Source organism: Lepus europaeus, chromosome X (assembly GCF_033115175.1).
Source record: "Lepus europaeus isolate LE1 chromosome X, mLepTim1.pri, whole genome shotgun sequence".
NCBI classification, from domain to species: Eukaryota; Metazoa; Chordata; class Mammalia; order Lagomorpha; family Leporidae; genus Lepus; species Lepus europaeus.
In genome coordinates this window covers 128932966-128960917 of record NC_084850.1, presented here as the reverse complement: position 1 = coordinate 128960917, position 27952 = coordinate 128932966, and the positions used below count along the sequence as shown (strand labels likewise).

Here is a 27952-nt window from a genome sequence, read left to right as displayed (position 1 = left end):
CACACACACACAAAATGAGAAGCATGTGAGGTAATGCATGCTAAATAGCTTGATTTAGCCATTCTATAATGTATATGTATGTCAAAGCATCATGTTGAAACCACAAATATATATAATTTTTACTTGTCAATTACAAAGATCAGTTTTTAAAAAGATTTAATGTATAGTGGTGATAACTACTACAGTTCTGTGAATGGAATTAAACCCACTGAACTATATATTTTAAATGGTTAAAATGGCAAATTTTATGTTACACATACTTCATCACAATAAAAATATATTAATGGGGGGCAGTGCTGTGGCATAGTAGGCTAGGCCTCCGCCTGTGGTGCTGGCATCTCATATGGGCGCCGGTTCAAGTCCTGGCTGCTCTACTTCCAATTCAGCTCTCTGCTTATGGCTTGGGAAAGCAGTGGAAGATGGCCTAAGTGCTTGAGCCCCTGCACCCATGTGGAAGATTCAGAAGAAGCTCCTGGCTCCTGGCTCCTGGCTCCTGGCTTTTGATCAACATAGCTCCAGCTGTTGTGGCCATTTGAGGAGTGAACCAGCATATGGAAGACCTTTTTCTCTATCTCTCCCTCTCCCTATCTGTAATTCTGCCTCTCATATAAATAAATCAATCTTTTAAAAATCAAAATTAAATGAAAAACAATTTACCTAACAAACACAGGTAATTTAGGAGTTCAAAAGTCATTGAACATTTTTAAATGATCATAATCCAACTAACCTTTTTTTTGCCAGGAATCTTTCTCTGAATTTATTAGTGATAAATCCCCTTGGACCAGTAAAGCGTAAACGCTGATATTTAGCCTGAATGCACAAGCTCTTCTGTACCAGGCCTGATGTATTCTGGGGCTGCAATCTGCCACGCCAAAAGCTGCGCTGGAAAGGAAAAAAGAATAAAGTAATACTCCAGTTTCCAAGTCGCCTTTATTAGTATAATACATGGAGAAATGTTTGGTTCTCAGAGCTACCCTTGATTACAGATATTAAAAGGGAACAGATTAATGATGGTAATAACGTATGTTCCCCTTAGACTAGTTTTCTAGTTTACTATATAGGCTAATACATGTATATTTAAAAAAAATTTTATTTTACATAAAGCCAATTTTAAAAACTGTCAAGTTAAAAGAATTTGAAATTGGGGCTGGTGCTGCTGCATAAATCTCTCTCTGACTCTCCCTCTCTGTAACTCTGCCTTTTTTTAAGATTTATTTATTTACTTGAAAGAGTTACACAGAGAGAGAAGGAGAGGCAGAGAGAGAGGGAGAGAGAGGGAGAGAGATGGAGAGAGAGGGAGAGAGAGAGAGAGAGGTCTTCCATCCGCTGGTTTACTCCCCAAATGGCAATAAAGGCCAGGGCTTGGCCAGGCTGAAGCCAGGAGCCAGGAATTTCCTCTGGGTCTCCCACATGGGTGCAGGGGCCCAAGGACTTGGGCCATCTTCCACTGCTCTCCCAGGCCATAGCAGAGAGCCGGATCGGAAGTGGAGCAGCTGGGTCTCGAACCGGCACCCATATGGGATGCCGGCAGTGCAGGCGGCGGCTTTACCCACTATGCCACAGCACCGGCCCCATGCTTTTCAAATAAATAAATGAATCATTTTAAAAAATAAAAAATAGAATAATCTAAAACAGAAAGGAGATGTGGTCCAAAGATCCAACACACACTCTCAGGCATAGTTAACTGTAAAACTGTTCATTTAACAAAATCCATGCCTAATCCCACATCCAAGGTAAAGACGAAACAGACCCAGCCTTAGCCTTCTTCCTTCAGGAGATGACAATTTATAAGAGATGACAGTCCGAGCACAAAACTGATATTTAACAGGGATAACTCCATCATCTGCTAATTTGTTTTCATCTTCCTAATTTCTCAAGCAAATGTTCTGACTAAAAAGAAAAATATAGGGGCTGGCTGTGTGGCACAGCAGGTTAGGCCGCCGCCACCTGTGACACTGGCATCCCATATGGGCTTCGGTCCAGTCCTGGCTGCCCAAACCAGCTCCCTGCTAACGCGTCTGGGAAGGCAGTGGAAGATGGTTCAAGTGCTTGGATCTCTGCCACCTGTGGGAGACCTGGATGAAGTTCCTGGCTCCTGGCTTTGGCCTGGCCCAGCCCTGGCCATTGTGGTAATTTGGGAGTGAAACAGCAGGTGGAAGATCCCCTACCTTCACCTCTGTAACTGTGCCTTTCAAATAAACAAACAAATCTCCATAAAATAAAAAGAAAAATGAAACCTGGTTATACATAAAAATTTGATCACAGAGTTGCAAGAAGGGAACAAATATTTAGCCCAGCAGTTAAGATGCCCTCATCCCACACTGGAGTACCTGGGTTCAATTCCCCTCTCTGGCCAATTCAGATGCTGGGAGGCAGCGGTGATGCCTCCAGTAATTGGTTCCTGTCACCCACATGGGAGACCTGGATTAAGGTCCTGGTTACCAATTTCTACCCACGCCCAGCCCAAGTCATTGAAGACATCTGAGGAGTGAATCAGTGAATAGGAGCTAGTGCGTGTACTCTTGCACACACAGGCATTTTCTCCCTCTCTCTCTCTCTCTCTCTCTCTCTCTAAAAAGAAAAAAATTAATAAAAACAAAATTAGAAACAAAGCAAAGTTGCAAAGAGAAAACTAGTCCTTTAAATCAAATTCTTTCTTGGTTCTGAATAAAAGTCCCTGATTTACATTACAACCACTACATGACCAATCAAATGGGGTGAACTTAACAGTGGCCCCATTGAAAACATTTCAGGGGAACAGTTACTATTTGCAAAGTATTTAGATTTAAAATGAAGCTAAAATTACACAAATAAAGCCACATTTACTTTCTAGAAAGTAAGGATCTGAAAGATGCCAGAGAGGAAACTTCCCTCAACATGAAGAGTAGGACATCCAAGATGGCTGAAAAGGGAAAAGAGATGCTATTCTGACTGCAGGAAGATAACAGAAAAAGGTGGAGGAAGTGCATTCCCAGGGAACAGCTGGAGAGAAGTCTGCAGTAAACATTCTACAGAAAGAAGACATGGTAGAGCAGCAAGGACAGTACAATCACACAGCAGCAAGCAACTCCCACAGCCAGAGGCTGAAAAGGATGACATCTTCTTGGTTCAAGGCCCCTGGCCACCAGCGGGGAGGACATGCCATCTTAATAAGGTGAGTAGAGGCTGTTGTGGCCCAAGCACAACTGGAGAATTGTAATGGAGGGATATACCCACAGTTCCCACTTTGAGTCTGGCCTGCAGGGTTGGCAGGGCGCAGGGCACCCACTCTGGCCCATGAGGCATTCCCCTCCCCTCACTCTATGAAGGTGTCAGGACTCTAGAGCACTGACCAATCTCTACTGGTTAGGCAGCTGGCTCCGGGGATGCCATGGTTCTTTGTGAGGACAGGGGAGGCTTGTGCAGCTGAGATCGGATCCCCTGCTCCCTATGACTATGGGGATTCTGTGAGTGTGTGATACGGTGTGTGACACAGCGTGGCTGGCTCTTTGGGCAATCACTGTGTCTGGCTCCACAGGCTTGGGGTTCCATGCTCACAATGAGGGGCACACAGATCTTTTGTGCAGTTCATGGAGATGGAGATGGAGAGGAGGAGGAAGAGAAGATGAAGAAATTAGAAAAACCAATAATAGTATTCCGGATTTTTGGGATACTATCAAATGACAAAATACACATGTCAAAAACAAAACAAAACAATCTGTTGAGTTAAGTAGCACATTATTGCTTCAAGTAGAAAATGCTTAGTGATGCCTATAGAGTACTATATCCAAAATGAATCACCCTGAGAAAAGACAAGTTGGGACTGCGAAAATACAAATATGCTCAAGTGCACTCATCACCTTCTTCATACATTAAGAAAGGATTAGATAGCAGCCATGGGAATATTTTACTTTCTCCAAAAGATAACTTCAGAAGCAAACTTTGGAGGAAGCCACTCTTCCCTTATATAAATTTATACCAAACAATAGTAAAGCCAACTGAAAATGAACCAGGGCTATTTTCCTGACATGCTTTTACTTTCTGACTCTTCTCTAAATCAACACCAAAACCCTGAGGAAACTGAAGAATTCGATATAGAGAGTAATTGTTTTGGCCCAGAGCTCTGATAACGTGCTTACAATCTGGCCATTTGGAAATGTTTTGGTCTAACTTTTTGAATTGGTGATTACCAAAGAGTTCTCAAAACAGGTTCATTTGTAGCACCTTTTATGCAAGGCAGGGTAACAGCCTACTTAAAAATCACTGTGCATATCATGGAATTGCAACACCTCACAAATGAAGTACAATAGCCTGTACTGTATAAATCTGCAATTACAATGGGGAGTAATAATGTATGCTAAATGACTTTTGTGTTTTAAGTTGCTTTTTATGAAAAAAGTGGTGAATTGTTATGTTTTTCTTTTCAGGTACACTTAGTTCTGAGATGTATTTTTTTTCTTTAAGCCTTGAAAGAATACTACAAAAGGAGCCCCTTTTATAATATAAACCTTGATGTACATGTTGAGCTGTCTGGACAATGAAAATGCCTTAAAAGGAATGCTTACAGATAATGTTGCACTTATAACACCCTTTAACAAAACCTGATTTTAAGTTGTCTTTTTCTGTTCTACAAAGGGTTCTCTTTTCATTGTTTTGCCATTGTACCTTTAGCTGTTATTAAATACCAAATCAGTTAAAAAAAAAAAAAAACCACATGTCTCAGGAGTTCCTGAAGGTGTAGAAAGACAGAATGGATTAGATGACATATTCAGTGAAATAATAGCAAAAAACGTACCTAACTTGGAGAAAGATAGGAACATCCAAGTACAGAAAGCACACAGAACTCCTAACTCCTAGACGTGACCAGAAAAGATCTTCACAATGACACATTATAGTCAAACTTTTGGAAAAAAAAAACATAAAGAAAAGATTCTCAAAGGCTTTCCAATTAGATTCTCACAGCTGATTTCTCATTAGAAACCCTACAGGCTAGGAGAGAATGGAAAGATACAGTGCAAATCCTAAAAAAAAAGAAAACTGTCAACCCAAAAGACTGTCCCCAGCAAAGCTCTCATTTATAAATGAAGGTGAAATAAAAACCTTCCAAAGAAACAGAAATTGAAAGAATTTGTCACCACATGTCCAGCCTTACGAATGATACTTAAAGATATGTTATACAGAGAAACAGAGATAGTCATCAACATGAAAGAATGTGAAGGTAGAAAATCTACTAGTAAAAGTACAACGGAAATCCAAAACAAACAACAGGAATATTTATGGAAAAGCGGCAGGACCAAGCAGTTACTTATCAATAATAACCTTGAATCTAAATGGTCTAAATTCTCCAGTTAAAATATGCAGACTGACTGAATGGATTAAAAAACAAGACTATCTATTTGCTGCCAACAATAAACACATCTCACCAACAAAGATACACACAGAATGAAAGTGAAAGATGAAAAAAGATATTCCAAGATAAAGAAAAATAAAATCAAGCAGAAATAGCCATTTTAATATCAAACTAAATACTTTGACACAAAAACGGTTAAAAGAAACAAAGGGTATTATGTAATAATTAAGGAATAAATTCCACAGGAAGATGTGACAATAGTAAATATATATGCACCCAATGCCAGGGCACCTGGCTATTTAAAAGAAATGTTAATGGATCGAAAGGGAGACATAGACTCCCATACAATAGTAATGGGGGACTTAATACCCCACTTTCAGCAATGGACAGATCAACCAGACAGAAAATCAGCAAGGAAACAGAGTTAACTGACAGTACAGACCAAATGGACTTAAGGATATCTACAGAACTTGTCATCCTACAGATGCAGAATACATATTCTTCTCACCAGTGCTTGGAACTTTCTCTAGGATAGACCACACACTAGGCCATGAAGCAAGTCTCAGCAAATTAAAAAAAATCGAAGTCATACCATGCATCTTCTCTGACCATAATGGAATGAAGCTAGAAGTCAACAATTTAAGAATCTCTAGAACATATGCAAACACATGAAGACTGAACAATGTGCTCCTGAATGAACTGTGGATCACTGAAGAAATCAAAAGAGAAATCAAAACATTTCTGGAAACGAAAGAATACGACAATACAACATATCAAAACTTATGGGATATGGCAAAAACATTGTTAAGAAGAAAGTTAATAGCAATTGTTACCTACATCAACAAATTGGAAAGGCACCAAATAATGTGCTATCAATGCATCTCAAGGATCTAGAAAAACAACAGCAAACCAAACCCAAAACTAGTAGGAGAAAAGAAATAATTAAAATTAGAGAAGAAATCAACAAAACCAAAACTAAAAAAAAATACAAAAGATCAGTGAAACAAAGAGCTGGTTTTTTGAAAAAATTAACAAAATTGACACACCATTGGCCCAACTAACCGAAAAAGGGGGGTGGGGGAAAAAACCAAAATCAACAAAAATAGAGATGAAAAAGGAAATGTAACAATGGACACCAAAGAAATAAAATGAATCATCAGAAATTATTACAGTGGCCAGCGCTGTGGCACAGTAGGTTAATCCTCTGGCTGCAGTGCCAGCATCCCATATGGGCACTGGTTCTAGTTCAAGCTGCTCTGCTTCTGATGCAGCTCTCTGCTATGGCCTAGGAAAGCAGTAGAAGATGGACCAAGTACTTGCACCCCTGCACCTGTGTGGGAGACCTGGAAGAAGCTCCTGGCTCCTGGCTTTGGATTGGCCCAGCTCCAGCCATGTGGCCACTTTGGGAATGAACCAGCGGATGGAAGACCTCTCTCTCTGTCTCTCCCTCTCATTGTAACTCTACCTCTCAAATAAATAAATAAATAAAATCTTTTAAAAAATAAATTACTACAAAGAGCTGTATCTCAACAAATTGGGGAATCTAGAAGAAATGGATAGATTCCTAGACATATACAGCCTACCTCACCTGAGCCATGGAGACAAAGAAGACCTAAACAGACCAATAACCAAGATGGAAATTGAATCAGTAATAAAGACCTTCCCAGCAAAGAAAAATCCATGACCAGATGGCTTCACTGCTGAATTCAATCAGACATTTAAAGAACTAACAACAATTCTTAAGCTATTCAAAACAATTGAAAGGAAGGGAATCCTCCCAAATTCCTCCTATGAAGCCAACATCACCTTAATCCCTAAACCTGAAAAATATAAAACAAAACTACAGACTAATTTCCCTGATGAACATAGATGCAAAAATCCTCAACAAAATACTAGCCAATTGAACCCACCAACACATCAAAAAGATCATTCATCTGGACCAAGTGGGATTTATCCCTGGTATGCAGGGATGATTCACCATTAGCAACTCAATGTGATACATCACATTAAAAAACTGAAGAAGAGGCCAGCGCTGTGGCTCATTAGGCTAATCTTCTGCCTTCGGCGCCAGCACTCTGTGTTCTAGTCCTGGTTGGGGCACTGGTTCTGTCCCGGTTGCTCCTCTTCCAGTCCAGCTCTCTGCTGTGGCCTGGGAAGGCAGTGGAGGATGGCCCAAGTGCTTGGGCCCTGCACCTGCATGGGAGACCAGGAGGAAGCACCTGGCTCCTGGCTTCAGATCGGTGCAGCACGCCGGCCGTAGCAGCCATTTGGGGGGGTGAACCAACGGAAGGAAGACCTTTCTCTCTGTCTGTCTCACTGTTTAACTCTGCCTGTCAAAAAAAAAAAAAAACCCTGAAGAACAAAAACCATATGATTATCTTAATAAAGGCAGAGAAAGCATTTGATAATATACAACACCCTTTCATGATGAAAACTCTAAGCAAATTGGGTATACAAGAAAGATTCCTCAACACAATCAAGGCAATTTATGACAAACCCATAGCTATTGAATGGGGAAAAGTTAGGGTTGCTTCCTTAGCACAGTAGGCAGCGTGTCAGTCTCATAATCTGAATGAGGAAAAGTTGGAAGCATTCCCACTAAGATTCAGAACTAGACAAGGATGGCCACACTCACCATCACTATTCAATATAGTCCTGGAAGTTTTAGCCAGAGCCATTAGACAAGAAAAAGAAATCAGAGGGATACAAATTGGGAAGGAGGAAGTCAAACTATTCCTATTTGCCGATGACATGATTCTATATATAGGGGTCCAAAAGAATCCACTAAGAGACTATTGGAACTCATAGAACAGTGGGGTAATGTGGCAGGATATAAAATCAGCACACAAAAATCAATAGCCTTTGTATATACAGACAATGCCACGGCTGAGAAAGAACTTTTTTTTTTTAAGATTTATTTACTCATTTGAAAGTCGGAGTTACATAGAGAGAGGAAAGGCAGAGAGAGAGGTCTTCCATCTGATAGTTCACTCCCCAACTGCCCTCAATGGCTGAAGCTGTGCCAATCCAAAGCCAGGAGCTAGGAGCCTCTTCCGGATCTCCCACATGGGTGCTGGGGACCAAGGACCAGGCCATCTTCCACCATTTTCCCAGGCCATAGCAGAGAGCAGGATTGGAAGTGGTCTCAAACCGGCACCCATATGAAATGCTGGCGCTGCAGGCCAGGGCTTTAACCTGCTGTGCCACGGCACTGGCCCCAGAAAAAGAACTTTTAAGACAAATCCCATTCACAATAGCTAGAAAAAAAATCAAATACCTTGAATAAATTTAGCCAAGGATGTTAAAGACCTATATGGTGAAAATTATAAAACATTAAGGAAAGAAATAGAAGACACCAAAAAATAGAAAAATCTTCCATGTTCATGGACTGGAAGAATCAATATCATCAAAATGTCCATACTACCAAAAGCAATTTACAGATTCAATGTGATATCTATCAAAATGCCAAGGATATTCTTCTCAGATATAGAAAAATGCTGTTCTCAGATATAGAAAAATGCTGCTGAAATTCATATGGAAGGGTTGGCACTGTGGCATAGTGGATAAAGCCGCCACCTACAGTGTTGGCATCCCTTATGGGCACTGGTTCAAGTCCTGATTGCTCCACTTCTGATCCAGCTCTCTGCTATGGCCTGGGAAAGCAGTAGAGGTTGGCTCAAGTCCTTGGGCCCCTGCACCCACATGGGAGACCCGGAAGAAGCTCCTGGCTTCGGATCGGTGCAGCTCTGGCCGTGGAGGCCAATTGGAGAGTGAACCAGAGGATGGAAGACCTCTATTTCTCTCTTTCTCTCTCTCTGTCTGCCTTAGTCTCCCTGTAACTCTGCCTTTCAAATAAAATAAATATTTTTTTTTAAAAAGGGAATAGTCTTAAAAAATTCAGACAGAAACACAGGAGAGCCCAAATAGCTAAAGCAATCTTATACAACAAAAACAAAGCCAGAGGTATTACAATAGCAGATTTCAAGATATACCACAGGGGCCAGCACTATGGCATAGCAGGCAAAGCTGCTGCCTGCAGTGCCAGCATCCCATATGGGCACTGGTTCAAGTCCCACATGCTCCACTTCTGATCCAGATCTCTGCTATAGCCTGGAAAAGAATTACAAGATGTCCCAGGTCCTTGGACCCCTGAACCCACATGAGAGACGTGGAAGAAGCTCCTGGCTCCTGGCTTTAGATCAGCATAGCTCCAGCCACTGCAGCTATTTGGGGAGTGAACCTGCAGATCGAAGACCTACCTCTCTCTCTCTCTCTCTCTCTCTCTCTCTCTCTCTCTCTCTCTCTGCTTCTGCCTCTCTGTAACTCTGCCTTTCACTTGGCCAATCCTCCGCCTGTGGTGCCAGCACCCCGGGTTCTAGTCCCGGTTGGGGTGCCAGGTACTAGTCCCAGTTGCTCCTCTTCCAGTCCAGCTCTCTGCTGTGGCCCGGGAGGGCAGCGGAGGATGGTCCAAGTGCTTGGGTCCCTGTACCCGCATGGCAGACCAGGGCATAGCACTGGCTGTAGTGGCCATTAATGGAGTGAACCAACAGAAGGAAGACCTTTCTCTCTGTCTCACTTTCTATAACTCTCTCTTTGTCTCTCTCTCTCACTGTCTAACTCTGCCTGTCAAAAAAAAATCAATACACAATAGATCAAGGATCTACATCCATGACCTGATACCATCAAGTTACTAGAGGAAAACATCGAGGAAACTCTATAAGACATTGGTATAGATTTCTTGGAAAAGACCCCAGAAGTGTAGGCAATTAGAGCAAAAACAGACAAATAGGATTACATCAAGCTAAGAAGCTTCTACATTGCAAAGGAAATACTCAACAAAGTGAAGAGGCAGCTGACGGAATAGGAGAAGATATTTGCAAACTATGCAACTGATAAAGGGTTAACATCCAGAATCTAAAAAGAGCTCAACAAACTCAACAACAACACAATCTATTCAAGAAATGGGCACACAACAGGCACATGAAAAAATGTTCAAGATCACTAGCAATCAGGGAAATGCAAATCAAAACCACAATGAGGTTTCACCTCACCCCGGTGAGAATGGCTCACATTAAGATATCTACCAACAACAGATGCTGGCGAGGATGTGGGGAAAAAGGGACACTAACCCACTGTTGGTGGGAATGCAAACTGGTTAAGCCACTATGGAACTCAGTCTGGAGATTCCTCAGAAACCTGAGTATTACCCTACCATTCACCCCAGCCATCCCACTCCTTGGAATTTACCCAAAGGAAATTAAATTGGCAAACAAAAAAGCGGTCTGCACCTTAATGTTTATTGCAGTTCAATTCACAATAGCTAAGACCTGGAACCAACCCAAATGCCCATCAACAGTAGACTGGATAAAGAAATTATGGGATATGTACTCTATAGAGTACTATACAGCAGTAACAAAGAATGAAATCTGGTCATTTGCAACAAAATGGAGAAATCTGGAAAACATTATGCTGAGTGAAATAAGCCAGTCCCAAAGGGACAAATATCATATGTTCTCCCTGATCGGTGACAACTAACCGAGCACCAAAAAGGAAACCTGTTAAAGTGAAATGGACACTTTGAGAAACGGTGACTTGATCAGCCCTTGCCCTGACTGTTGATGAACAACTTAATACTTTATCCCTTTTAGTATTTTTTTTTTGGTTGTTCTACTTAATACTATTAGTTGAATTCTGTAATTAATACACAATTATTCTTAAGTGTTGAAACTTAACTGAAAAGTGATCCCTGTTAAATATAAGAGTGGGAATAAGAGAGGGAAGAGATGTACAATTTGGGACATGCTCAAGCTGACTTGCCCCAAATGGTAGAGTTAGAAACATACCAGGGGATTCCAATTCAATCCCATCAAGGTGGCAGGTACTAATGCCATCTCACTAGTCCAAGTGATCAATTTCTGTTCACAATTGATCATAATGATAGGACTAAGAGTCAAAGGGATCACATAAACAAGACTAATGTCTGCTAATACTAACTGATAGAATGAAAAAAGGGGAGAGAACAATCCAACATGGGAAGTGGGATACACAGCAGACTCATAGAATGGTGGATGTCCTAAACAGCACTCTAGCCTCAGAATCAGCCCTTAAGGCATTTGGATCTAGCTGAAAAGCCCATGAGAGTATTTCAGGCATGGAAAGCCAAGACACTTTGGCAAAAAAAAAATGACCTAAATGAAAGATCTCTGTGAGTAAGATCCCAGTGGAAAGAACAGGTCATCAAAGAAGGAGGTACCTTTCTCTGAAGGGAGGAGAGAACTTCCACTTTGACTATGACCTTGTCTAAATATGATTAGAGTTGGCGAACTCAAAAGGCTTTCATAGCCTTGGCAACCCATGACAAGAGCCTAGGGTGATTACTGACGCCATAAACAAGAGTGTCAATTTGTTAAGTCAACAACAGAAGTCATTGTGCACTTACTCCTCATGTAGGATCTCTGTCCTTAATGTGCTGTACATTGTGATTTAATGTTATAACTAGTACTCAAACAGTATTTTTCACTTTGTGTTTCTGTGTGGGTGCAAACTGTTGAAATCTTTACTTAATATATACTAAACTGATCTTCTGTATATAAAGAGAATTGAGGCCGGCGCCGCGGCTCACTAGGCTAATCCTCCACCTTGCGGTGCTGGCACACCGGGTTCTAGTCCCGGTCGGGGCACCGGATTCTGTCCCGGTTGCCCCTCTTCCAGGCCAGCTCTCTGCTGTGGCCTGGGAAGGCAGTGGAGGATGGCCCATGTGATTGGGCCCTGCACCCCATGGGAGACCAGGAGAAGCACCTGGCTCCTGCCATCGGATCAGTGTGGTGCGCCGGTCGCAGCACGCCGGCCGCGGCGGCCATTTGAGGGTGAACCATCGGCAAAGGAAGACCTTTCTCTCTGTCTCTCTCTCTCACTGTCCACTCTGCCTGTCAAAAAAAAAAAATAAAGAGAATTGAAAATGAATCTTGATGTGAATGGAAGGGGAAAGGGAGCGGGAGAGGGGAGGGTTGTAGGTGGGAGGGAAGTTATGGGGGGGGGGAGCCATTGTAATCCATAAGTTGTACTTTGGAAATTTATATTCATTAAATAAAAGTATAAAAAAAAAAAAAGAAATGGGCACAGGACATGAAAAGGCATTTTTCAAAGGAAGAAATTCAAATGGCCAATAGACACTTGAAAAAGTCCTCAGGATCACTAGCCATCAGGGAAATGCAAATAAAAACCACAATGAGGTTTCACCTCACCGTAGCTAGAATGGCTATCCAAAAATTTAAAAAAAAAATGCTGGTGAGGATACTGGGGAAAAGTACCTAATACACTGTTGGTGGGAATGTGAACTAGTATAGCCATTATGGAAGATGGTATGGAGATTCCTCAGGAATCGGAAAATAGATCTACCATATGACTCAGCCATCCCACTCCTTGAAATTTACCCAAATGAAATGAAAACAGCATATGAAGGAGTTATTTGTACCCCCATGTTTACTGCAGCTGAATTCACAATAGCTAAGATATGGAATCAACCCAGTTGTCCATTGGCTGATGTCTGGATAAAGAAAATGTGGCATGTATACACTATGGAATAATACTCAGCCATGAAAAAGAATGAAATCCTGTCTCTCACAACAAAATGGATGGAACCAGAAACCATTATGTTTAGTGAAATAAGTAAGCGCCCAAAAGACAAATATCATATATTTTCTATGATGTGTGGCAGTGTAGAAAACAAAAAAGTATAGGAATGAAATAGACATTTTTTTATTTGATTTTTTAAAGATATATTTATTTGAAATGCAGAGTTACATAGAGAGGGAGTGTTACAGAGAGAGGTTTTCCATCCGCTGGTTCCCTCTCCAAATGGCTGCAACAGTTGGGGCTGGGCCAGGCCAAAACCAGGAGCCAGGAGCTTCTTTTGGGTCTCCCATGTGGGTACAGGGTTCCAAACACTTGAGCCATCCTCTGCTGTTTTTCCAGATTAGCAGGGAGTTGGATCAGAAGTTGGATCAGGACAAAAACCGGCACCGACATGGGATGCTGGCACTGCAGGCAGCAGCTTAACCAGTTATAGCACAATGTCAGCCCCTAATTGTTTTTAACCCTTGCTAATATTCATGTGGAACTATGGTCTTTCTACCTTTTACTTGCTGAATATTATGGCTACTGGTGCATTAATGCTGTGAGTATACAGTGGACTGAAATTATGTTTTTGTAAAAATTAAAGAAAGAAAAGGGGCCGGCGCCGTGGCTCAACAGGCTAATCCTCCGCCGAGCGGCGCTGGCACACTGGGTTCTAGTCCTGGTCGGGGTGCCGGATTCTGTCCCGGTTGCCCTTCTTCCAGGCCAGCTCTCTGCTGTGGCCCGGGAGTGTAGTGGAGGATGGCCCAAGTGCTTGGGCCCTGCACCCCATGGGAGACCAGGAGAAGCACCTGGCTCCTGGCTTCGGACCAGCACGGTGCACCGGCCGCAGTGTGCCGGCCACGGCAGCCATTGGAGGATGAACTAATGGCAAAGGAAGACCTTTCTCTCTGTCTCTCTCTCTCTCACTGTCCATTCTGCCTGTCAAAAATAAAAAAAAAAAAAGAAAGAAAAGGAAGAAGGAGCGGGAATGGAGGAGGGAGAGAAGGGAGGGAAGTATGTTTATCTTCTTAGAATTGTACCTATGAAATACATGAAATATGTTCTCTTTATATTAATAAAAAAATTTTAAAAAGCAAACAAAAGCAAACAGAAAAAGAAAACCATGAAAAGCTAAACAATTTCAATGCCTAAGTAAATTATCATAACATTGAAAGTACTTTTAGTCCCTAGGGGGTCAATAAAATTGTTCACAAACACTGCAATCACTGCATTAAATGAAAGTTCTCCTCCAACACCACTTGTTTTTCCTCTGATAACAAAATTCAAATTAAGCAGCAACCAAGGCAATGCCAGAAGGAAAAGCAATTGGTGCTTGGTCAGGTTACTTGATGCTGCTGGAGCTGCTCTACTTTTTCAAAAAGAACAGTTGTGAGGTGGTCAAATATGAGAACTGGGTACAAGATCCACAACATTACAAACATGAGGGTACATCAAAAAATTATAGAAAATGGAATTAAAGTAGGTTTATTTTGGTGTAAGTAAGTTTATTTATACCAGGTCTATTTTACAATTATTTTCATAAAGCTACAGAAAATTTCAGGTGAGACAGAATTATAATGACACACTATAATTTTAAGACTAAAAATCTTGATGCATCAGAGTTAACTGAGATTGACATGGTCATTTTTACATATCTAATACAGTGATTACTGCCTGGCTTTGAATTAGTCTAACTCACATAAAAAAGTAAATTTTAACAAAATGTTTCCACTTCTTAGGAAGGATTATCTCTTCCCACTATGTTATTTAAAAAAAAAAAAAAAGTGACCAGGGCTGGCGCTGTGGCATAGCGGGTAAAGCCGCCACCTGCAGCGCCGGCATCCCGTATGGGCGCCGGTTCGAGTCCCGGCTGCTCCACTTCTGATCCAGCTCTCTGCTATGGCCTGGGAAAGCAGTAGAAGATGGCTCAAGTCCTTGGCCCCCTGCACCCATGTGGGAAGACCTGGAGGAAGCGCCTGGCTCCTGGCTTCGGATTGGCGCAGCTCCAGCTGTTGTGGCCAGTTGGGGAATGAACCAGTGGATGAAATACCTCTCTCTCATTCTGCCTCTCCTTATCTCTCTGTGTAACTCTGACTTTCAAATAAATAAAAAAAAGAAAGAAAAATACTACTATCAACTATATCTGAGCAAAGAGAGGAATAACACATAGGAAGCACTTAGTCTGAGAGCCTATCTGTACTGTCTGTGACACCAACCTTGCATTTTCACTTGATTTGATGCTTCCTTACTCAAGAGATCAAAAGACAGTATATGTTTATATATTCTATGGCCATAGCTATTTTTAAAAACCCAATGTCACACATGATTATACGTATACAAACCACTAGCTAAAAATGTAATCCACGTATAACCTACAAATTATGTTATTGCCAGGTTAGAAAAAAAAAAGAAGAAACCTTCCAACATCTAAAAATTTTGATACTAGAAAAGGCAAGTCACTCAACTACCATCCTAGTCTAATATTTTAGGATAGTTCTACTACCTTTCTGCTCATACTAACTTCCTCCTTATGAGCTAACTACTCTCTCAAGCCTGCCTGCTACTTTCACAAAAAAAGTTTAAACTGGGGGGTGAGGGGGAGATTAACAAGGGAAACAGACAACATAGAGTGAAAAATATGAATAAAGGGGCCAGCGCTGTGGCGTAACAGGTAAAGCCACCGCCTGCGGTGCTGGCATCCTATATGGGTGCTGGATCGAGTCCCGGCTGCTCCACTTCTGATCCAGCTCTCTGCTATGGCCTGGAAAAGCAGTGGAAGATGGCCCAAGCCCTTGGGCCTCTGCACCCGTGGGGGAGACCCGGAAAAAACTCCTGGCTCCTGGCTTCGGATTGGCAAAGCTCTGGCTCTTGTGGCCAACTGGGGAGTGAACCAGTGGATGGAAGATCTCTCTCTGTGTAACTCTTTCAAATAAGTAAATAAATCTTTTTAAAAAGAAAAATATGAATACAGCATTTATCATAAGGACAAAAGGCAATCAAAACGGATTTAAAAAACACTTCAAATTCTGACAGCAAGGAGACAAGACATATAATATTTTGTGCTATAATTCTTATTCAATTTGGTTGAGGGTTGAGGTATTCCAGATGATCCAGCATGTTGGTTGATTGAAAACTATCATTTATATAAAATACAGATGTATACATAATTAGAATGTATCACTCCAGTTGTATCTGTTTTATCTACCATTCATTTATTTTTAAAGATATATTTATTTGAAAGGCAGAGTTACAGAAGGAGAGGGAGAGAGAGACAGACAGACAGACAGATCTTCTATCCACTGGTTCACTCCCCAAATGGCTGCAATGGCTGAGGCTGGGCTAGGCCGAAGCCAGGAGCCAGGAGTTTCTTCTGGGTCTCTTATGCAGGCGCAGGGGCCCTAGGACTTGGGCCGTGTTCTGCTGCTTTTCCAGGCACATTAGCATGGAGCTAGATTGAAAGAAGAGCATCTGGGACTCACTCATAATGGGATGTCTGCATTGCAGGTGGTGGCTTAACCTGCAATGCCACAGTATCAGCTCCTGTTTTATCTATTTCTCTCTCTCTCTTTTTTATAGATTTATTTATTTGAAAGTCAGAGTTACACAGAGAGAGGAGAGGAAGTCTTCCATCTGCTGGTGTACTCCCCAATTGACCGCAATGGCTGGAGCTGCACTGATCCTAAGCCAGGAGCCAGGAGCTTTTTCTGGGTCTCCCATTTGGGTGCAGGGGCCTAAGGACTTTGGCTATCCTCTACTGCTTTCTCAGGCCATAGTAGAGACCTGGATAGGAAGTGGCAGCCGGGACTCAAACCCATATGGGATGCTGGTGCTTCAGGCCAGGGCATTAACCCACTGTGCCACAACGTCAGCCCCATCTATTTATATCTCAATGTGATATTTGAAAATTGGTTCCACTGGTAAAAACATATTTGAAAATCAAGTCCTGAGAGAATAGGCCATCACTAAACTATTTATAAGTAAATACAGGGGCCAGCACTGTGGCACAGTGGGTTAAAGCCCCAGCTTGCATCGCTGGCATCCCATATGGGTGCTGGTTTGAGTCCCGGCTGTCATCTTCCAATCCAGCTCTCTGCTATGGCCTGGGAAATCAGGCCCCTTGGGCCCCTGCACCCGCGTGGGAGACCTGGAAGAAGCTCTGGGCTCCTTGCTTTGGACAGACGCAGCTCCAGCCGTTATGGCCAATGGGGAGTGAACCAAAGGATGGAAGACCTCTCCTTCTCTCTCTCTCTTTCTCTCTCTCTCTCTCTCTCTCTCTCTCTCTGTGTGTGTGTTTAACTCTTTCAAATAAATCAATGAATCTTTAAAAAAAATCTTTAAAAAAATAACTACAAATGTCCCGAAATTATAGTTTATACCTACTATTTGAAAAAATGCCAAAAAGACATTAATTTGCTAACACTTAAAGCATTCTGCCCAAAGCATAAAGCCAAAACCAGAATTAAATAGAAACACTCAATACCTTAGGTCTTTTATTGCCTCTTTTGTTTTGACGTTTTCCCTCAGCTCCAGATGGCTTCTGAGTGATGACATCTGTACTCTGCACAATATAATTCTGCATGAAACAAGTATTAGTTTGGGTTACTGTACTTTAAAGTTTATTTTAAAAGTTCATTAAATTCATTTTCCCATGTAAAAAACCACATTTAAAATGCAGAGAGTCAGACTACAGAGCAGGGAGCTTAGCTAGAGGAACACACACACATCTCATTCCTTTGCATGAACCATGGCAGTTTGTGAAGGGCAGGTAAAAAGTACAAAACTTTTATGTAATACAATGGATGACTTTTAGAAAATTAACTGTAAATCTTGTATTTATTCAGGCATTCACAAAAGAAAGCCACCACTATGAGGAATTGCTCAATTATTCCTGCTAAGAACACAAATCCTCTACAATGCAGGAGGCAGGTTTTGCTGACTCAGATAACTGATTTGAGGAGACGCTCCTGCCATGCTTAGAAATTATTAGAAATAAGAGAAAGAACTACATTAGTAACTCTGTACCTACAAAGAATTTGAATCCTCTGGTGGGAAAAGAAAAGATAGATAGGACTGATTCTCAAGACGGTTGCCATTTTCTAAAATCAACAGTCTTAGAACCTTCTGTTTACTACATTTTCTGTGGAGTCTGGCCAGAGGGAGGACTGTACTAGGTACCTATTGCTATGGCTCCCAGCAATCCCCACCAACTATTCTTTCCTTTGAGTGTGGGCAGGGCCCAGTAACTTGCTTCTTGCAGAAAGAAAGCAGTAAAATAATGGATGTTACGGCTAACAGTAGGTTCCAAACAGACTCTGGATTCCATCTTAAGCTACCTCTTATGGAAGCCAGCAGTCATTTTGTGAGCTGTCTATAAAAAGGCAAATCTTTAAAACAGAAAGTATATTAATGGTTGGCTGGGGGTGGAAACAGGGAATATCTAATAGGCTCTTAAATGTTCTCTTAGCACAAGGACTCTTACTGGGTAATAAAAATATTTTAAAAACCAGATTATGGTGATGGTTACACATCTTAGCAAATTTACTGAGAATCATTAAATTACATACCTAAAATGGGTGGAGTTTATAGTATGCAAATTATAATAAAACCATTCCCAAAAAATCTTAAGAAAACTGTACTATAAAAAATCCAATGAGAGAATCTTATGGCATGTATTTAATGAATAGTTACACTCATTATCACAATTATGAAACATATTGGAAATCCCTGTACATAGATATTTGAGGAGAATGCACAAAAAATGAATATTTTGGACCTATAATCTTACCATGTATGGTTCCTGAATAAACTTTCTAACATTTGGTTTTATATGCTGTGTAGGCTTTTGAAATTCCTCAGCAAGAATATTCTTCACCTTTGGAAAAGTGGAATGCAGATAACTCCTAATAAGATGAAAGAGAAAATAAGAATCTTTTACTAGTTGGCCCTTTTCCAACAAATAAACAAATATCAAAAGAAGCCCCTTCAGAGTAAGTAGTACATCATTTATCACTTAGTAATGACTATCAATTTAGTAATGACAGTACTAAACTCTCATTTAGTAATGACAGTTGGCAGGGCTAAAACCCTCATTTTTAAACACATGCTATCTAGGTAAGTTGGAAGCCAGCCACAGGGAAAATGAGATTCCCGATCTGGGGTCCAGGACAGGCTTCCTGGGTGGTGCAAGCCTTAAACTCTGTGTGGAAGGTGTGCTTTCTGAGGGACACTCACTGCTCTAGAGCCTTGGCGACACCCTCGGCAGAGACTCTTGGGGTTTCCTCCTGGTCCTCTCACTGGCAGAGCTGAAGCCTCTGGTGCTGAGCCCCAGCAGCAAGGCACTGGCTCCCTTTTCCTGTCATCATGAGGTCCTGAGGCCACAGGAACTCTTCCCAGGCAGCCCGATCTGGGAGGGAGGTTTTTCCTCAAGCTTTGCCTGATCCTGGAAGCCTCATTCCTATGCCCTTGGGGATTCCTCTCCGGTGCCATCCCACACCTCCCCCACAATGCTGCCCAGATCCTTCCAGTGTCCTCTGCAGATCCTGTTCTGTGGTGAAACAAATGCTTGCTCTTGTTGCCCTTCTTCAGTCCCTCCCTTGGATTCCTTCCTGCCATCAGGACAAATCCACACTCCTCATCATGAGCCCCATTGCTGCCTCACTCCAATCTCCCCAACGTGCACACTGAATTTCAGCAACATTTAATGATGTTCCTGGCACACACACAACCTCTGCTGCTTGCACACCTTTGCGCATGCAGTGCCTTCCATGGAGACTAACTTCAAGATTTAAATCGCTCCATTTGTACCTCTTTCATGAGCACTTTCCTTAAGCCTTATAGGGCAGACTAGGTCCTGTGCCCCATGTGCACATACAGCATATATGTGTTCATAACATCACTCCATGTTTGTAATGACTGATGTACCTGTCTGTGAATCAAACAAGCCAAGATTCCTTCAGAGAAGGCACTGTGGATGGCTCACTTTGTGACCTCAGCTCTGACCCTAGAACCTGACATGAAACAGATACTCAGGGTTTCTTAAAATGTTAAAAACAAAACAAAACCTTGTTACATCAAAATGTTCATGATATGATAGTAAGTCCAAATAGGGTGGGGGCTGGCATTGTGGTGCAGTGGCTTAACCAGCTTACAACATGGGTGCGGATGGAGTCCCAGCTGCTCCACTTCCGATCCAGCTCCCTGCTAACATGCCTGGGAAAGCAGCAGATGATGGCCAAGTGCTTGGGCCCCTGTACCCACGTGGGAGACCCGGAGGAAGCTCCTGGCTCTGGATCGGCCCAGCTCTGGCCATTGCGGCCATTTAGGGAGTGAACCAGCAGATGGAAGCTCACTCTCTTTCCCTTCTTCCCTCCCTCTCTCTCCATAACTCTGCCTTTCAAATAAATAAATAAATACAAAACAGCAAAAGACAATAGGGTACAAAGCTATATATCCAGGATAATTTCAATTATTTAAAGTATACACATAGAAGCCCAGAAATACTAGATGATGATAAATGTACTAAATTTTAACAGTGGTCATCTAAGAATGGTGAAATTAAGGATGCTCTATATTTCACTTTTTATATTTTATCCTATGTTTCCAAATAATTACCATTAGCATGTATGATTACATCTGTAAACAAAACAAAGGACTTTCAAAAATCTTCTTTGTAAAGCATATATATGATAAAGTAGTATCCAGAATATATAAAGAACTCTTATACCTTGACAATAACTTGACTTAAAAATGGGCAGGCTGGTGCTATGGCGCAGTAGGTTAATCCTCCGCCTATGGCACCGCATCCCATATAGGAGCTGGACCTACTCCTGGCTGCTCCTCTTACAACCCAGCTCTCTGCTGTGGCCTGGGAAGGCAGTAGAAGATAACCCAAGTCCTTGGGCCCCTGCATCCATGTGGGAAACCTGGAAGAGGCTCCTAGCTCCTGGCTTTGGATTGGCTCAGCTCTGGCTGTTGCCACCATTTGGGGAGTGAACTAGTGGATGGAAGACCTTTCTCTCTGTTTCTCCCTCTCACTGTCTATAACTCTACCTGTCAAATAAATAAATAAGATCTTTAAAAAAATGGACGAAGAATTTGAATCAAAACTTATCAAAAAGACACACAAATGTCCAATAAGCACATAAAAAGATGATATTACTAATCAGGAAAATACAAATCAAAACCACTTTATACCCACTAGGACAAGAATAATCAAATAGATGGCAATACTCAATGTTCATAACGGCACTATTTCCAAAAGGTAGAACCAATACAAATGTCCAACAGAAAAACAAACACAATGTGTCATATCCATGCACTGAAATATTACTCAGCCTTAAAAAGGAATGAAATTCTGGCATAGGATACAACAGAATTGCACCTTAAACACATTATGCTAAATGAAAGAATTCAGACACAAAAGAAATACTGCATGATACTACCATATGGGATACTTAAAATACAGAAATTCATAGAATCACAAAGAATTGAAGTCATCAGGGGTTTGGGAAGGGAAGGAATGGGGAGTTACTGTTTAATAAGATGAAAAAGTTCTGGAACTGGATAGTGTGGATGATTGTACAGAATGTACAACACTGTGAATATACTTAATGCTAGTGAACTGTACACCTAAAAATGGCTACAATGGTAAATTCTATCATGTGTATATTTTATTTTGATAAACTATGTTTTAAAGATTATTTGAAAGGTAGAGTGAGAGGGAGAGGGAGAGGGAGAGGGAGAGGGGGAGGGGAGGGGGAGGGAGAGAGAGAGAGAGAGAGAGAGAGAGAGAGAGGGAGGGAGGGAAAACCTATCCACTGGTTCACTCCCCAAATAGCCAAAATGGCCAGGGCTGGGCCAGGATGGAACCAGCATTCCGGTAAGGGATGCTACAGAGCTAGAGAGAGAAAGGTGTTCCATCTGCTGGCTCACTTCCCAGATGGTCACAACGGCTGGGGCTGGGCCAGGCTGAAGTCAGGAGCTTCTTTCAGGTCTCCCATGTGTGTGGCAACGGCCCAAGCACTTGAGTCATCTTCCACTGCTTTTCCCAGGCCATTACCAGGGAGATGGATGGAAAGTGGAACACCTGGGACTTGAGCCAATAATTATATGGGGCACCAGCATTACAGGCAATGACTTTACCAGCAATTCCAACACACTGGCCACAAAGTCTTAATCCATTGCACCAACTGGCGCCAGTGCTGTGGCGTAGCAGGTAAAGCTGCCGCCTGCAGTGCCGACATCCCATATGGGTGCTGGTTCAACCCCTAGCTGCTCCACTTTCCATCCAACTCTTTGCTATGGCCTGGGAAAGCAGAAGATGGCCCAAGTTCTTGGGCCCCTGCACCCATGTTGGGACCTGAAAGAAGCTCCTGGCTCCTGATCAGTGCAGCTCTGCCAGTTGTGGCCATCTGGGGAGTGAACCAGCGGATGGAAGATCTCTCTCTGCCTAATTCTTTCAAATAAATAAATACTAAAAAACAATCCACTGCATCACAATCCCAGTCCCTAAACAATTTTAAAAAATCCTTTCTATTTCATTTTTGATGAGGCAAATGAATGCCCAAGCTGAAGAACATATTTCCCAGTCTCCCCGCAGTTAGGTATGGCTATGGAACTACATTTTGGATGAAGTGTTAAAGCATCATATATAAATTTCAACAAATCTTTAAAGGAAAGGCTAGAAGGAGGACACAATGCCTAGAACATAAAAATGTGTCTTGGACCATTAGGTGGAAATTATGCACAGGAGGATATGGGAGGGGTAAGATCTAAGGAGCCTTGTTCCCTCATGGTGCCACTCTACTATGCAGACTTCCTGCCTCTAATCTTTTCTAAGTCTGAAAGACAGACTGACAGAGAGATCTTCCATCTGTTGGTTCACTCCCCAAATGCCCACAACAGCCAGGGCTAGGCAGGCTGAAGCCAGAAGCCCGAAATCCCATCTGGAATTTGCCATGTGGGTTGCAGGTGTCTAAGCACTTGTGCCATCAACTGCTGGCTTCTCAGCTGCATTAGCAAGAAGCTGGATTGGAACAAATTGGCACCCCAAAACGGGACTCAGGTGTCCCAAGCAGCAGTCTAACGCACTGCACCACAATTCTTGCCCCATCTATTTTCTTACATGAGAAAGAAATAGTTTTTCTCTAGTTCTTATAGTCCATTTCCCACTGAGCAACCACAGTGATCCTTTTTTAAAATTCTAACTCTGTCTCTTCTCTGGTTAGAATCCAAAATGTTTTCTGGTCTTAGAGTAAAATACAAAGTCTTTTTAAAATTTTTATTTTTTATTAAAGAAAACAGATTTCAAGTATTTCATAGATACAATTCTAAGAAGATAACCAAACTTTCCTCCCTCTATCCCCCTTTCTTTTTGTTCCTTTAATTTTTGTAATAACATACTTTCAATTTTTTTTATAATCACAGGCTTAATGAACCACTAACCATAATGTTCAACAAGTAAAAAGTAACAGGAATATAGACAAGGGTTATAAACAATAACTGAATCATGTCAGTTTCATTCTTAAGATACATTCTTTTTTGTATTCTATACTAACTATCACATACCAAAGAGAATATATGATTTGTCTTTTGGGGACTGGTTTATTTCACTAAGTATCTTGGTCTCCAGTTATATCCATATCGTTGCAAAAGATAGCATTTCATTCTTTTTTCATGGCTAAGTAGTATTCCATAGTGTATATATACCACATTTCCTTTTCCAGTCATCAGCCAATGGCATCTCGGTTGATTCTATATCTTAGCTACTGTGAATTGAACTTCTATACACATGGGGTACAGATCACTCTTTCATATGCTGATTTTTTTTCATTTGGGTAAATTCCCAGGAGTGAGATGGCTGGGTGCTATGGTAGATCTATTTTCAGGTTTCTGAGGAATCTCCACATTGTGTTCCATAACGGTTGTAATAGTTTACATTCCCACGAACAGTGAAATACAAAGTCTTCATGTCCTTCAAAGCAATTCATGATTTCATCTTATTCATTAACTCTCTCCCTGTTCCATCACATTGCAACCCCACTAGAGATCGCTTTCTATTTCTTAAACAAAAGCAAGCAATACTCCTACCTCAGGGTCTTTGTATTTACTGCTCCTCTCTTTAAGTATTACCCCTTCAAATAACCCTAATTTAATTTATATTCCTGCTACATTTCTTAAAAAGTCGTAAGTACACTACATGAATACCTTAAGTAAAATATCACACATATCATTCTTTTGTATTACACTGCTTCTTCTGCTTTAATTTTCACCTATCACTTCACTGACATAATATTTATTTATTTTATTTGTTTTCTTTCTCCTACCATTAAATCTTAAGTGCCATGAAGACAGGGGCTTGTGTAGTTTTTCACTGTATCACCAGTGCTTAGAATAGTAACTAGAACAAAGACATTAATAAATAAATATTTGTTGAATATATGAGTAAGATATCTTTATACAGTTCATTCTAGTTCAATATAGATTACAGATTATTACAATATCAAGAATAAGAACAGATGTGGTCCCACAGACTGCCTGGCTAAAAGAGGAAGTCCTGCAGTTTATTGTATTCTCAAAGTTCACTGATACTATTTTTAAGCTACTTCATAACATACATCGCATACCTATATAACATAACATGTTCATCACACTGTAGGGAACTTGGTAACACTAGTTAGGAAGCAGAGAAACAGTCAGGAGAAGACACAGAGACATCAGGCTAAGAGACTGGTCTCAAGTGGGAGCACACAGAGAAGAGCAGGATCCTGGAGACTAGACAGAACCCCCAAGTGTTAGGCCTGATTGTGAAGGATCCCAGTGCATCAGGGAATAGTAATCCAGACTGAAATGGATTATAATTTTATTCCTCAGTTTCATTTGTTCCTTTGGAAAGTCTTCATTCATTCAACAAATACAAACTGAGCTCAAGGCGGTGGGATACATGGCAAGCAAACACAGACACATAACCTGCCTTCAACTTTTTAAGGGACAACCTTGCAGGTGGGAAATCACTATATCTTGTGATTGTGATTTCATTGTGCTTCAATTTTTCCAAATTTCTAAGGAAAGTATACTTTACTCAATTAAAAAGATTTCTGTAAAGATATAATGAGGTCAACTTTGATAAACTGAATTTCTTTGTTCTTAATGATTTATTTATTTATTTGAAAGGCAGAGTTACAGACAGAGATCTTCCATCGCTGGTTCACTTCCCAAATGGCCGCATCATCCTAGAGCCGGGCCAGGCTGAAGCCAGGAGCCAGGAGCTTCATCTGTGTCTCCCACATGGGTGCAGGGATCCAAGGACTGGGGCCATCTTCTGCTGCTTTCTCAGGTGCATTAGCAGAGAGCTGGATCAGAGGTGGAGCAGCAGGGACTCAAATCGGTGCCCATATAGGATGCTGGCGCTGCAGGTAATGGTTTAACCTGCTGCGCCATAGCGCCAGCCTCAATAAACTAAATTTCTAAGATGATAGGCTAAAATTAAATTTTTTTCTTATTTTAATAAGGAAAGTAAATTAGGATAAAGTGAGATAAAATTAGGATAAAGGTTCTATATCAATAAAAAAATGAAACAATTTTAGGTGCTGGCAAGGATGTGGAGAAATTGGACCCCTCACACATTGCTGATGGGAATATAAAACGGTACAGCCACTTTGGAAAGTAGTCTAGTAGTTCCTTAAAAAGTTAAATACAGAGTTATCACCCAATGAAAACATGTCTACACAAAAAAAAAACTTACACAAAAATGTTCATAGCATCATTATTTACAATAGCCACAAAGTAGAAACAATTCAAACATCCAACTGGTAAGCAAATCAAATATGACATGTCCATACAATGGAATATTATTCAGCCATAAAATGAATCTTTATGCTACAACATGGGTGAACACTGAAAATATTAGGCTACATGAAAGAATCAATCACAAAAAGCATGCATTATATGACTGCATTTACATGAAATGTCAAGAATAGGCCAATCTGCAGGGACAGTAAATAAAATACTAGCTGCTAGGGGCTGGAGGGAAGGAGAAATGGAAGACTGATAGCTAATGGGTACAGGGTCTCCTTTTGTTTTAGAACTGGATACTAGAGATAGTTGCACAACTCTGTGAATATGCTATAAAACTTCTAAATCATTTACTTTCAAAGAGTGAATTCTATGGTAATATCTCAACTTTTCAAAACCCTCATGACTCCAATATGTGATACCAACTGTCCAATACAAATTTAATAATCCTACCAACCCAGTAAAAGACACCACGGAAGAAGACATTTGTGCATGCTTCAACAGTGTCCTGAAAGGTAACATTAATAATATTTAACACTGACCAGCTACTCTACCTTACATTCATCACTTTCCTAAATCTTAACCATCACTCTGAGGTAATTCTAATTCCTATTCCTGTTTTACAGATGAGGAAACAGAGACTAGGTAATTTGTCCAAGTTGGTCACATAGTTAGGCGTCTAAGAGGTAGGCATTGAACTCAGATCTAACTCCAAGCTCTCAATCACCTCAAAGGGTAAAGAAATATCCTGGGGGCATTAGATGGTCTTTATAATATGTTGATCATCTTAAATCTGATTTTAAAATCTTGTTTTCTTGGTACACTGGGTTTCTTAAACTTGCTGACTCAAGAAAAGCATGACAGTAAGCTTATGTCATAAAAGAGCACAGTCAGGGCAGGCATTTGGACATTTGGTTCAAGTCCCGGCTCTGCTTTCAGTTCTAGCTTCCTGCTAGTGTATGCTCTGGGAGGTAGCAGGTGCTACTTCTAGTAACTTGGTCTCTACCATGCACATGGGAGACTTGGATTGAGTTCTGGCTCCTGGTTTCAGCCTGGCTTGGGCTAGGCTGTTGAGGGCATACAGGGAGCTCTTTCTGTCGTTGTCTCTCTCTCTCTCTCTGCTTCTCAAAAGGGGGGGGGGGGCAGTCAAGCAATACATTATTCCTATCATATTAGGAAATTACAGAGTTTCACCCAGCAAGGGACAAGATTTTACTACTGCATTGTCAATTATTTTGTATGCCAAAATACATAGTTTTGTTTTTAATTAGCCCTAAACTTATATCAGAATCAATTTTTAAACAAGCTCTAAGTATTTTGACCAAGGCCTAGTTAGCTAAGGATCTGAGTTAAAAGTCTAGTCAAATATTGTAGTAATTTAATACTAAGGATTATGGGAAAACCTGTTCTATTTATACATTCCCACTTTTTGGGAGATCCAATCAATGTGAGGACCCTTGTGCAAAGTAGAAATTTTGTCCCATTCAATTATAGCTTGAAATCATATGTAGTCCCAAAGTTGCAATGAGTTTCACATATTAGAATTAGAATTCCATAATTGGAGATACACTGGGGCCAATCTAGGCTATTGTGAGCCCTTAAAAAGAGGTATGGGATTGGAAAAGTAAAATGAGGATCTACTGATGATGTATTTGCTAAGTATGGTATTAGCACTTCACATTTGCCAGCTCATTTAATATGTACAACTGCCTCACATCACATATCAGTTTTATCATCATTTAAAGGTGGAGAGTCTCCAGAGACTAAGCAAATTTGCCCAAGATCAAACAGTTTATAAATTGGCAGAAATGAGATTCAAATTTAGATATCCTCTGCATTTTCTACCATACCTGACTCTTTCATGGACAGACATCTGAGAAGAGTCCCAAAAAAGACCTGTAATGACTTTGAGAAATTTAATACTAAAGACTACTTCAAAATCTAAAGGGCAGAATGTATCAGAGTTTCAATCAACTTGAGCCAATAGTCCTTAAGCTTGCAGGTCCTGACTCCTGCAAATATTCAAAAAGTTGTTAAACTCCCCTCCTGAATTATGAAGACCTCAAACATCCCACCTACCCCATAATTTTTGTTGTTTAAATCAAACCACATACAATGATCACTGAGTAACTCTGAAACATTTTAATAGAGTTCACTTAAACATATGAAACAGAGTTGAAGGGTCAAATCCCTCAATTGAATGAAAATTATCAC

General features: G+C 41.0%; 1 protein-coding gene across 11 annotated transcripts in view; it reads right to left on the bottom strand.

The window, feature by feature from the left end:
* Positions 1 to 27952, bottom strand: part of BCLAF3 (BCLAF1 and THRAP3 family member 3) — an 87180-nt gene that overhangs the window by 12334 nt on the left and 46894 nt on the right. For 8 of the 11 annotated variants that reach the window (XM_062183777.1, XM_062183781.1, XM_062183784.1 and 5 more), the window contains 3 exons: positions 18732 to 18846; positions 17427 to 17519; positions 728 to 882 (listed from right to left, as the gene is read on the bottom strand). In XM_062183777.1, the coding sequence (XP_062039761.1) occupies positions 728 to 882; positions 17427 to 17519; positions 18732 to 18846 (363 nt within the window). Of the gene's footprint in view, positions 1 to 727; positions 883 to 17426; positions 17520 to 18731; positions 18847 to 25089; positions 25297 to 27952 lie in introns of those variants that run through there. The other 3 variants (XM_062183779.1, XM_062183780.1, XM_062183785.1) reach the window with 2 other exon arrangements.